The sequence below is a fragment of the Cyclopterus lumpus genome, chromosome 3 (assembly GCF_009769545.1).
Source record: "Cyclopterus lumpus isolate fCycLum1 chromosome 3, fCycLum1.pri, whole genome shotgun sequence".
Lineage (NCBI taxonomy): Eukaryota > Metazoa > Chordata > Actinopteri > Perciformes > Cyclopteridae > Cyclopterus > Cyclopterus lumpus.
In genome coordinates, this window is record NC_046968.1 from 28398781 (window position 1) to 28410930 (window position 12150).

The 12150-nt window shown below is 45.6% G+C and overlaps 2 protein-coding genes across 2 annotated transcripts; both read right to left on the reverse strand.

Moving 5' to 3' along the window:
- Positions 1 to 4818: 4818 nt before the first annotated feature.
- On the reverse strand, positions 4819 to 7110 carry LOC117725428 (gastrula zinc finger protein xLCGF3.1-like). Its single transcript, XM_034525590.1, has 2 exons — positions 6937 to 7110; positions 4819 to 6255 (listed from the first exon to the last, which is right to left on the reverse strand). The coding sequence occupies exons 1-2, from the start codon at positions 7108 to 7110 to the stop codon at positions 5281 to 5283; spliced, it is 1149 nt and encodes a 382-aa protein (XP_034381481.1). The 3' UTR covers positions 4819 to 5280.
- A 954-nt stretch (positions 7111 to 8064) lies between these two features.
- Positions 8065 to 11884, reverse strand: c1qtnf4 (C1q and TNF related 4). The gene is made up of 2 exons (XM_034529756.1): positions 11528 to 11884; positions 8065 to 11168 (listed from the first exon to the last, which is right to left on the reverse strand). The coding sequence occupies exons 1-2, from the start codon at positions 11882 to 11884 to the stop codon at positions 10377 to 10379; spliced, it is 1149 nt and encodes a 382-aa protein (XP_034385647.1). The 3' UTR covers positions 8065 to 10376.
- Positions 11885 to 12150: the final 266 nt, after the last annotated feature.

The following is a 12150-nucleotide window of genomic DNA, read 5'->3' on the forward strand; positions in this document are numbered from 1 at the left end:
TACATTGTTGTACAGTGTGGTACATTGTTGTACAGTGTGGTACATTGTGGTACATTATTGTACAGTGTGTTACATTGTGGTACATTGTAGTACAGTGTGGTACATTGTTGTACAGTGTGGTACATTGTGGTACATTATTGTACAGTGTGGTACATTGTGGTACATTGTAGTACAGTGTGGTACATTATTGTACAGTGTGGTACATTGTGGTACATTGTTGTACAGTGTGGTACATTGTGGTACATTGTAGTACAGTGTGGTACATTATTGTACAGTGTGGTACATTGTGTTACATTGTTGTACAGTGTGGTACATTGTGGTACATTATTGTACAGTGTGTTACATTGTGGTACATTGTAGTACAGTGTGGTACATTATTGTACAGTGTGGTACATTGTAATACAGTGTGGTACATTGTGGTACATTGTTCTACAGTGTGGTACATTGTTGTACATTGTGGTACAGTGTGGTACATTGTGGTACATTATTGTACAGTGTGGTACATTATTGTACAGTGTGGTACATTGTGGTACATTGTTGTACAGTGTGGTACATTGTGGTACATTATTGTACAGTGTGGTACATTGTTGTACAGTGTGGTACATTGTGGTACATTATTGTACAGTGTGTTACATTGTGGTACATTGTAGTACAGTGTGGTACATTGTTGTACAGTGTGGTACATTGTGGTACATTATTGTACAGTGTGGTACATTGTGGTACATTGTAGTACAGTGTGGTACATTATTGTACAGTGTGGTACATTGTGGTACATTGTTGTACAGTGTGGTACATTATTGTACAGTGTGGTACATTGTGGTACATTGTTGTACAGTGTGGTACATTGTGGTACATTATTGTACAGTGTGGTACATTGTGGTACATTATTGTACAGTGTGGTACATTGTGGTACATTGTTGTACAGTGTGGTACATTATTGTACAGTGTGGTACATTGTGGTACATTGTTGTACAGTGTGGTACATTGTGGTACATTATTGTACAGTGTGTTACATTGTGGTACATTGTAGTACAGTGTGGTACATTATTGTACAGTGTGGTACATTGTGGTACATTGTTGTACAGTGTGGTACATTATTGTACAGTGTGGTACATTGTGGTACATTATTGTACATTGTGGTACATTGTTGTACAGTGTGGTACATTATTGTACAGTGTGGTACATTGTGGTACATTGTTGTACAGTGTGGTACATTATTGTACAGTGTGGTACATTGTGGTACATTGTTGTACAGTGTGGTACATTGTTGTACAGTGTGGTACATTGTGGTACATTGTTCTACAGTGTCGGCGATGCAGAACATCGTGGTTTTGGTGGAACTCGTGGATGTGTTCATTACGTTCCCCAGCCATGTCTGAGTAAATGCAATACAAGTTCTATATGGTCACCTCCACATACATGAATATACACTTATATATTATCTAATTGTTCTGAAAGAGTTGAGATAGTTATGTTAGATCTCATTGGATGATGCATACCATTACGCCGACTGCCAGCAGCCACATTTAAAGAATGAGGCACTTAAAATGAGCCGATAGATTTTCACAACACTGATGCTGCGTTGAGAGTAGATTCATGAAAGTCAATGCACAGACGAATGGATGTGCTTTGTGAATAAAGAGGATGTTCATCCACTTGTCCAGACGTATAGTCGGTGAAAGTCACCGAGCTGTGTGTGCCTACGGGTGATGTTATGTATAAATATATATATATGATATTAATGTTATGAACCCAAACACGAGGGCGTTAGATGTTCCGATGTTTCCACAACAAATATAAAGCAGAAATAGTGGTTATTTTTTAATCCATGGTGAATGGCGGAAGTTATAAATGTTTCTATGGAGATAAGCCACGCCCCCTCTCAAGCGCGAGTGAAGTGAATGAATTGATTAGATTTTGCCATGATTATGGTCTGGAATTCCTCATATACGTTCATGATCATCTCCTGCTCGTCCTTTGAGTTTATTTGCCTTTGTGCTGTTAGTAAATCATGTTTTCTGTGATCGACGCTTCCCCCTTTTGAAGTCGGACGGGCACGCGCAACTATCCTGAGTACTGAAGTCTGGCTCAAATTAACAAGATGGTTTGAGGGCGGGTCAGCCTTTGAGAAACCGGGATAGCCTGATGTCAATCATCTTGTTAATTTTAGCTCGCTAATAGGACATTTGATCGACTTAGATGAGCCACGTATGAGAAATAGGGCCCTGGGTGAAACAGAATTGTAAACAAGACAATGAGGGATTCTGGAAATGACCTGAGGGTAAAATAATACTGCCAACAACTTTATATAGATGTGCGGCTGTTTTGAGCCATGGGTTGGACCATGTCTCAAAAGGAGGGATGGTATCTATGATAAATGGTTTGTTTACAGTATACGGCTTCACAAACTACTTGTGTAAAATTGTGTCTAGCATGCCTAGTGTGTGCAAAACATAATCCTCAAGTTCACCAGAGCCCAGTTAGAGGCAAATTACCAGAACCAGAATATACATTCCAATACATTTGCAGGGATTTCATTGAACTAAACCAATGTGAAGGAAAGAAATATTGTTTGACAATAATTGACAGGTACTCGAAATGGAAAGTATTTCCAACTAAGAATCCAGATGCTCTGACAGTGGCAAAAGCATTAACAAAAGACATAATACCAAGATTTGGCATACCAGAAAGAATATATTGTGACAATGGTACTAATAATATAAATTCTTATACATTGTCATAATGTTATGCTTTTGTCAGGCTACTCCAGTTCAGAATAACACATAGAAGATAATGTGGAATAGATAGCGCCTTCTCACAACACACCCATATGTCATCGAGTAGTCTAACCAAGGCGTGGACTGGCCTTGCACGGCTCAGTTCTGTGAAGAGAGAGGAGGAGATGGAATTATCCCAATCCTTGATAGTTCAGCACCAATTAGAAGTTGGGATGATGCATACGAACCTGTGACGAAATCTGTTTATGTAAAGGCCGGGTTTTCCGGTTCTAGGGCAGAGTTGTTGTGACTGCCCTGGCATTGCAATCTCAGCCTTTATACTTTGCTTGTGATCAGAGAATAAATCTACCAGAACGAGAGAAGTTGTTGGCTGAATTCTTCCAAAGGCACATGCGCACTCATACAGCTGGTTATGCCCTTCTATGCATTGCCTCTGTTATGTGCGCAGCTGCAGGACACTGGACCCAAACGCCGTCAACACTGGAAAAGGCAACTTTATTGCTCAACAGGATTCAAAACAAACAAAACAGGCTCACACACATGATCTTCAATGATCTAGACAAGACGAACTGACAAAGGGGAATGACATGAACAGGACTTAAATACAGAGGGCTGGTGCAGGTGATCGGACACAGGAGGAAACAATCAGGGACAGGGCAGACAATCACAGGGACAGGAAGTGCAGAGAAACAGAGGACACGAGAGACAAGGACTTCAAAATAAAACAGGAAACACGACACAACACTACAGATCCACTACAGATCCTGACATAACCCCCCCCTCAAGAGGCGGATTCCAGACGTCCCAACACAGTCCCCCAGGGTGGGTGGAGGGGAGCCGGGCCCAAAAGCATGGCAGAAGAAGTCCGGGGGACGGGCCGGAGGACGACCACCAGGAGGACTGACCTGCTCCGGAGGACGGGCAGAAGGGCGACCACCAGGCAGACAGACGGACTCCCGGGGACGGGCTGAAGGACGGCCACCAGACGAACAGACGGACTCCGGAAAACCGGGCTTTGGAAAACCGGGCTCAGGGGAACCGGGCTCTGGAGCCGTAGGCCGTGCCAAAGGAATCCCAGGAATAGAAGCCAGAAGCGGCCAGGGTGGCGAACGAACACAGGGAGCCTGAGTCGGCCGGGGCGGCAACGGGACAGGAGGAAACGGAGTCTGCCGGGGCGGCGACGTGACCGGGGGAACCGGAGTCGGCCGGGGCGGCGACGGGACCCGGGGTCGGCCGGGGGGTCGGCCGGGGCGCCGACGGGACACGGGGAGCCGGGGCGCCGACGGGACACGGGGAGCCGGGGCGCCGACGGGACACGGGGAGCCGGGGTCGGCCGGGGCGCCGACGGGACACGGGGAGCTGGGTCGGCCGGGGCGCCGATAGTACACGAGGAGCTGGAGTCGGAAGTTGGGGTTGGCCAGAACACGGAGGCGGCAACAGGAACAGGCGAGGGCTGCAGCAAGGAGGCGACTGTGGGAACCGGAGTGGTCTGCGGCACAGAGGCGGCAGCCGGAACCCTCCACCGACGCGGTCCGGAGGTTTGCACCACCCACTCCGGGGCTGGGCCTGCGTGACTTCTGCCCCTGGGGCTACGAGGCCCCCCATAAGCCCAACAGGTCCCGTTGAAGGGGTCTGGTGCCGAGACCCTATGGGGGTTGTAGTTCCCCTTCTGGAGGCTACGAGGGCCCCCATAGGCCAAGCGGGTCTCTTCGAAGGGGTTTGGTGCCGAGACCCTATGGGGGTTGTAGTTCCCCTTCTGGAGGCTACGAGGGCCCCCATAGGCCAAGCGGGTCCCTTCGAGGGGGTTGTAGGCTGGGTCACAAAAAGTTATTTCAATAAAAATTCAGCACGGACCATTTAGTTGGGCCACAAACCAGAACCACTGGTCTAATCCCAGTTGATGTGTTTTTAAATCAATTGAAATTGTACCCCAATTTTAGGTTATTTAATTTAGCCAATTCATAACCAGCAAGTAACCACACAGATATGCTTAATATTTGTTGATTTTATTTAATCTCAAGACCTCAGGAGATCAGTAAAGGATGATGTTGAAGAAGAAAGAAGGATGGAGAAAATTAACCACAATTCTGTTCTCAATTCAGTCATTCTTCAGTTATGGAACAAAATGTCAGTTTCTACAGTAAAACTAAATCAAGGAAGTATTGAGTTTAAACTGAAGAGAAACGTTGCTGAAGAGAAAGAAGGTTACAAATGTTCCTCAGTTTCATCACCGATGAGAATTCAGCTCAAACCACAGTGCTGCATAGAGAACATGAAATACTTTGACAATGGAAAACCATTTAAATTCATATATACATGACAATACATAACACATGAAACATAAGACAATACCAGAGAAACTGACGTCAAAGAATATAAATTGATTTGTAGCTTAATCTCAGCTGAATAGATTTATGTTGGAATAACCGAGACAAGAAAATCTTGTTGAGAAACTCCACGACTAATTAGTTTCTCTAGTGTGGATAATTAAATGTCGTTTCAGATGTTGCTTTTGTGAAAATGTTTTATCACAAACTGACAACTAAATGTTTCCCCTGTGTGGACAAACAGTCATGTGAGCGTTCAGGTTTCTCTTTCGTTGAAATGTTTGACTACACATTGAACAACTAAATGGTTTCTCTCCTGTGTGGTCAATCATGTGATAGTTCAGGTTTCCCTTATGTCTAAATGGTTTACTACAAACTGAACAACTAAATGGTTTCTCTCCTGTGTGGATGGTCATGTGAGCGTTCAGGTTTCTCTTTCGTGTAAATATTTTACTACACACAGAACATCTAAATGGTTTCGCTCCTGTGTGGACATTCATGTGAGCGTTCAGGTTTCCTTTTAGTGAAAATGTTTTACTACACACAGAACAACTAAATAGTTTCTCTCCTGTGTGGACAGTCATGTGACCCTTCAGGGTTCCCTTTTGTGTAAATGTTTTACTACACACAGAACAACTAAATAGTTTCTCTCCTGTGTGGACAATCATGTGTCTCTTTAGACACTTATTCAATCCAAATCTTTTGTCACAAAGTGAGCATTGAAATGGTTTCTCTCCTGTTTTGGAGCTAGTGGGTTTCTCCAGATGTCCCTTGTGGTCAGAGCTTCCAGCACATTCAGGAGAGCTGATTGATGTATTTCCAGTACTACAGTTCACATCACTTACAGGTACTTCTTTGTTTTGAGGGTTCACATCTGACTGAGGTTCCTCAGTCTCCTCCCAATCAGCACTGTCCTCAGTCTCATCAGTATCTGGTCCTGGATGTCTTTCTGGATCTAACTTCCTGTCTGGTTCTGGTCCTCCACAATCCGCTCCATCAGCTTCTGTTTCCATGTGTTCAGTTTGTCTTTGATGAAGCTGAGAGGACTGAGCTTCCTCTTCATCATCTTCACTCTTTACAGTGAATGAGAACTTGAGACCAGCCTCCTCCAGCCCTTGAAGCTGCTCTACCTCCTGACTGGTCCAGAGTTCCTCCTGTTCCCCTTTAATGTGGGGGGGTTCTGGGTCCTCCTGTTCCTCTTTAATGTGGGGGGGCTCTGGGTCCTCCTGTTCCTCTTTAATGTGGGGGGGCTTTGGGTCCTCCTGTTCCTCTTTAATGTGGGGGGGCTTTGGGTCCTCCTGGTCTTCTTTAATGTGGGGGGGCTCTGGGTCCTCCTGTTCCTCTTTAATGTGGGGGGGCTCTGGGTCCTCCTCTTCCTCTTTAATGTGGGGGGGCTTTGGGTCCTCCTGGTCTTCTTTAATGTGGGGGGGCTCTGGGTCCTCCTGTTCCTCTTTAATGTGGGGGGGCTTTGGGTCCTCCTGGTCTTCTTTAATGTGGGGGGGCTCTGGGTCCTCCTGTTCCTCTTTAATGTGGGGGGGTTCTGGATCCTCTGGAGAATAATAAAATACGTCTTATGAATCTCATATTAAACTCTTTATTATTCAAGAGGTTTATCAATGAAAAATCAGTGAATTAGTTGTGAATGAGAAGCATGAACAAACTTTAAAATGTTCTACTTCACTTAATCAAAGTCAAACGATGCAGAGAGACTGTTTACATATTGAGCTATGATGATTATGTTTTTATAAATAAAATAATAAAATAGCTATTGTGGTGGAGGAGATGAACTAGTTTCAGTATGGGTATGAAAACAGTCGCACTTTTCATATAGTTAAAGAAACAAAGGACCAACCTGCTCTTTGTAACCGGACTTCCGGGTTGAACACAGCGTCCAGTCGTTTCCGGTGTCGCTCGTTCTCCTCTCTGGAACTACAAAGTTCCTCCTCGTACTCTGCTATCGTTCTTTCAAACAGACCAAAGATCTCTTGCGCAGCCGCAGTTAGTCGCTGGTTGACTAAACATCTCAGCTGTTGGACTTTAGACATCTTCACGAGCTCACAGAAACGTTTCCTCCAGACAACTCCGTTAAAAACGCTTCGCTCACTCGGCCCCGCTCGGTGTCGCTCGGCTCCGTTCGGGTCCGTCTCCCTCCTGCTGGCGCGCTGACGTCACGAGGAGACGATCCGGACGTGTTCAATGAAGCGGAACCACACAGAGTCCACTCAGACAGGTCCACGTGCACGTTGTGGGTCGATGACGCGCACAGTTTAGTCTCTATGAAGAGTCGCTGCGACTCGCCGCGTGGCCGAGTTCCGTCTCCGTCTACTTCCTGCTGGCTCGCGACGCTGAGCTCAACCTTTGGACCAAGTCCTCTTCAACACGTTAGTCCACACATCCGGGCTCTGGTGGGTCCTTCCGGTTGTATCTGAAGAACCGTGTGACTAAAAGAGTTGGACTCACGTGGTCCTGTTAACTGCAGACTTCCGGCCGTCTTCTTCTTCTCCTTGACTTTTACCGGCGGTTGGCACCCCTATATTTGGTGCATTAGCGCCACCTGCTGGTCCGGAGTATGGATCAGACGGTAGGCTCTCTTTACCCCAGAAACAAAACCACCCCAATATATAAATATATATATACAAAAAGAAAAGGAAAATAAAAAATATTTAACCCTCAACCCTACATTTCAATTATGTCCTATAAAGATATATATATATACACACACTTTGGATAAAAACGTCAGCTAAATGACATGTAATGTAATGTAATATATGTGTATTTATATACACACATATATGTATTATGTGTATATAATTTTAATTTTAAGGGCCTTCATTTACTATCCACAAATTCTTTGTTCCTTTGATAGTGATTGAATTGTAATATTTACGACATGTTGGTCCTCCGCCGGCCAGCAGGTGGTGCTGCAGGACACAATATATAAAAATCCAGAATCTCATCTTCACTTCCTGGATGCAAATAAGAGTTCAGGCCGGTCATTTCCATCTTCATATTTTTTATTTCGTCAAACATTTTCACCGAAGCATTCATTAACATCCAACACATGGTCGGCTACCGTACAAACGATCCACTTAATAAAAACACACAGGTAACGGGCGTCGACCGCGTGAAGCTGCTCAGCGAGTCACGAGAAATTATCCTTATTTATTTTAACACGTTTTTTTATTCACTGTATTTTACGTGCATGCATCACACAAAGTGCTTCAGGTGAGTTTTGCTCTCAAGTCACTTCACACGACACAAATTCTGACCACAGGAACAGGAAAAGGAGTAGAGCGGACGTTCCCATCCACGGCGGCCATTTTGTTTGTGTGTTTTCGAGTCACGAGTTCGGACGCGCGGAACATTGAATAACTTTGTGCTCCGTCCACTCTCTCGTCACAGCGTAGTAAAGCACATTGTCTTAAAAGAACCAATGAAGCACTCGACTCTCACGGATGCTGGAAGAGAGAAACCACCGAGGGGTCAGACTGCGACGGGACACGTTATCTGAAACGAGGCACACTGCACCGGGTAATTTCACACGGTGGAAAAATAAAATTAGCATCTAATTGTAACCCCCCCCCAAAAAAGTGTCCCAGCTCCAATTTAAGCTGGGACACTTTAAACGGTAAATTGGCGGTTTAGTAACGCCGTGGTTATTCTCTCTTTTGTGCTGCTGCTACAATCAAATCTCCCATTTTCTGGATCCATATTTTGTATCCATATCTTAATTTACATTCAGTTTTATTGAAAGTTGTTAGCATGCATGGACCCATGTGGGTCCAAATTCAGTCCTTTTGGGAAGTGGTCTCAAACTGAACCCTTCAGATGTGAACCCGATACAGGTTTATGGCCTCAGTGTGGACGTTAGATTAATACTGTTACTATTTCTGATTTATCTTGGATTCATACTGATTTGTGAATATGTATAGATAACATGTTTTCTTAATAACTGGTCGTACGTCACCGTGTAGATTGTTTTGGTGTTTCGTGTACAGGTTTAATCTATTCCTCTGGATAATTCACTGAAGGACTTCTTCTTCTGGCTTTAGTGGATCAGCCAAAGTATCAGGAAAATAGTTTCTGAAAACGGCACGTCGCTGAGATTTCTTTATTAATTTCTTTTGGTCACCAACGACCATATTAATTAATCCTGATGATGAACGAGTGCGACATGCGATGAGCATGCAGTTTAAAAAAAAAAAAGCTGTGCTGGCCGTTGTTTGGAAAATTGCTGCCAGAGAATTAGCCAATCAGGAAACAGAGTCATGTGACATGTGACACGTGTTACAAAGAATTGGGATGCACCGATAACGATACCCGGATCTATCGTGTTTATGTACATTATATACTGGACTTTAAATTCAATTTGAAGTATTGACCAATTTGATGCTGCGTTAAAAGGGAATTGTATTTCCTGTTAATTTTAAAGATTATTTTTGACCAAATTACTGGTGTATAATTTACAATTTTGAATTATTAAAAATATCATACGTTTATATGTATTAATCTTTTACATTTTTAGTGATTATTTAAATAATACACATTTCATATATATATAAACGCATATTAATTTACAACATTTATATTTTTTATTATTTCATTAATACAAATGTCGTAAATGCATATGTATGAATTTTTTAAACGTCGTAAAGCATAAGGTCACATGGTGAGAAAGTGATTTCATGAAGTCTTTCTCCCCGCGGCGTTAAATTACACAGACATGCACATTGCCCCCCCCCCCCCCCCCCCCCCCCCATGTTGTTGCCATCTGAAGACGTAAATTAAACTGCTGTTGGAACTAGAAATCTAATCATGGTCCAGATCCCCGCGGGAGAGAAACCGACTCATGTGTTCACATCGGTTCCACGAGCCTCGAAGGACATAAAGAAAGTCACGTTTCGTTTTAAACACCAAGTCTTTAGACGGGGAAACAAAATAAACCTGCTCACGACCAAACTCCCCTAAATTACAGCTTAAACAAGTGCATCAGATGGATTTAATCATCATTCAACTTCTGCACCCACTTTAAATCATTTAATACTTGATCACAAAGCACTAAAAGTGGACACAAGATGGATTTTGTTTGTTTCGTCGTTGTTTTTGTTGTCGCCGACGTTCAAGGTTCCCACGTTGTCGAGGACGTGGAATCCTGTGAAAGACGATTTTCATTCATTCAGTCCGAGGTCTCTCTGACTTTGAGAAGGAGTTCATCTGTGGAGGAAGTATTCCGCACACGAAACCGCCGTTTCTTCCCCACTTTTGCATGAATTCCTCCCACAATGTTCAGTCCCTCGCCGGCGGCCTGCAGCTAGGGCTTCTTGTCTCCGTACGATTGGCTGGTGGTGCTGGTGGTGCTGGTGGTGCTGGTGGTGTTGGGGAAGTCTGGGTACACCAGGAAGCCGGTGAAGGTGATGTACTTGGCGTGGTTGCTGTACGCCCCGAAGCCGTCCCGCTGGTGGGAGTAGAGCCACACGGTGTCGCCCGACTTCAGCGACAGCATCAGGCTCTGGCTCTGCAGCGCCTTCTCGCCCTGGCTGTCGTCGTAGATCATCGCCTGCACCTCCAGGTGGTTCTTCATCAGCTTGACGGACAGCGTCTTCTGCGGCAGCTTGCCCACGTTGAAGGAGAAGTAGTAGGCGCCGGCGACGCGGCACGAGAACAGCCCCTCCGTCACGTTGAAGTCGCCGCCGATGTTGACGAACGCCGCGTCGAAGCCGACCGGCTGGTGCTGCGGCAGGCCCGCCTGGTCGACTCCCACGATGCTCTGGGTGCGCCCCACCGAGAAGGCGGATCTCTGCTGGTCCTCCTCCTCCTCCTCGTGGTCGTCCTCCTCTTCCTCCCGATGCGACAGCTGCTCCTCTTCCGCCTCCATCGCTCCGGACTTGGCGTGCTCGGTGGCCTGGTTGTCCTGGTGCGGCTGCTGGGCCGGGTGCTGGTGGTGGTGCGTCTGGAAGCTGTAGGTGTCGGGGTAGACGAGGTACCCGTTGAAGGTGGTGTAGTGTCCAGTGTTGCTGTAGAGCGCGTAGCGAGGGTCTCCGTGGAGGCGGAGCCAGACGGTGTCGCCGAACTCCAGCTGCAGCATGACGCTCTGGCTCTGCACCTGAGGGTCGAGAACCCAGATTTACATGGACGCAACATAACCCCATCACCCGCTCGTCATTCAGACGGGGGGCGGGGGGGTGGTTAACCTGCTCCCTATGACATTTGAAATGAGACATGTAGAATAAAATGTTTTTAATGAAATATCACAATTCTAAGCTTTGCTTTTTAGATGAAGGTGTTCTCACACATGATGCATTCAAGGACCGTCTGAGAGATGATAATCTGAAATGTTTTTTACCGTTTCCCTCTGTAAAACATGCTTTTTGGGGTTCAGAGTGATAATAAACATTTTTGCAGCAGTTAGCTTAGCTTAGCACAAAGACTGAGATCAGAGGGAAACGGTTAGCCGGAACCGACCTTCCTCTCCTCTCCGGCGTTCTCCTCGTACACGATGGCCTGCACCTCGTTCCGGTTCTTCATCAGCATCACCGACAGGTCTTTGTGCGGAAACTTCCCCACCGTGAAGGAGAAGTAGTACGCGCCCGCGATGCGGCAGCGGAACAGGCCGGCCTTGGGGTCGAAATCCCCGCCGATGTTGACGTAAACGGCGTCGAAGGTCACGGTCATCTTGGGCCCGCCTTCCATGCTGTTGGTGCGCGCGACCGAGAACGCCGAGCGCAGCTCCACGTCGTCCAGCAGCCGGGCGAAGGCCAGCGCGCCGCCGGCGTGGCTCAGGCACAGCAGGCCAATCAGAGCGCTCGCTGGGAGCAGCATCGCGTCTGCAGGGGGGGAACAAATTTAAATACTGCAGCTGTCTGTGTGATGTAAATAAAGTTTTACTTGTGAGAAGAGCGCTCACATCAAAGGTAACTATTGTAACTATGTAGAATACATGTTAATAAAATGTTTCCCAGCTCTTTCAATTAAAAAAAGCTATAATTTGGTGTCTAAATCGTCCTTTAGGTTTCTTTTCTTTTTTGCAAATTGACCAACATACTGCCAAAAGAGGATCTTGGGTCGATAATAAATATGATACATCT

What these genes read in the sequence shown, in the direction of transcription:
- LOC117725428 (XM_034525590.1), bottom strand. Translation starts at nt 7,110, where the DNA reads ATGTCTAAAGTCCAACAGCTGAGATGTTTAGTCAACCAGCGACTAACT. An exon ending in ACGCTGTGTTCAACCCGGAA is followed by an intron (nt 6,256 to 6,936) that starts GTCCGGTTACAA and finishes AAAGAGGAACAG; the next exon opens with GAGGACCCAGAACCCCCCCA.
- c1qtnf4 (XM_034529756.1), bottom strand. Translation starts at nt 11,884, where the DNA reads ATGCTGCTCCCAGCGAGCGCTCTGATTGGCCTGCTGTGCCTGAGCCAC. An exon ending in ACGCCGGAGAGGAGAGGAAG is followed by an intron (nt 11,169 to 11,527) that starts GTCGGTTCCGGC and finishes CTCGACCCTCAG; the next exon opens with GTGCAGAGCCAGAGCGTCAT.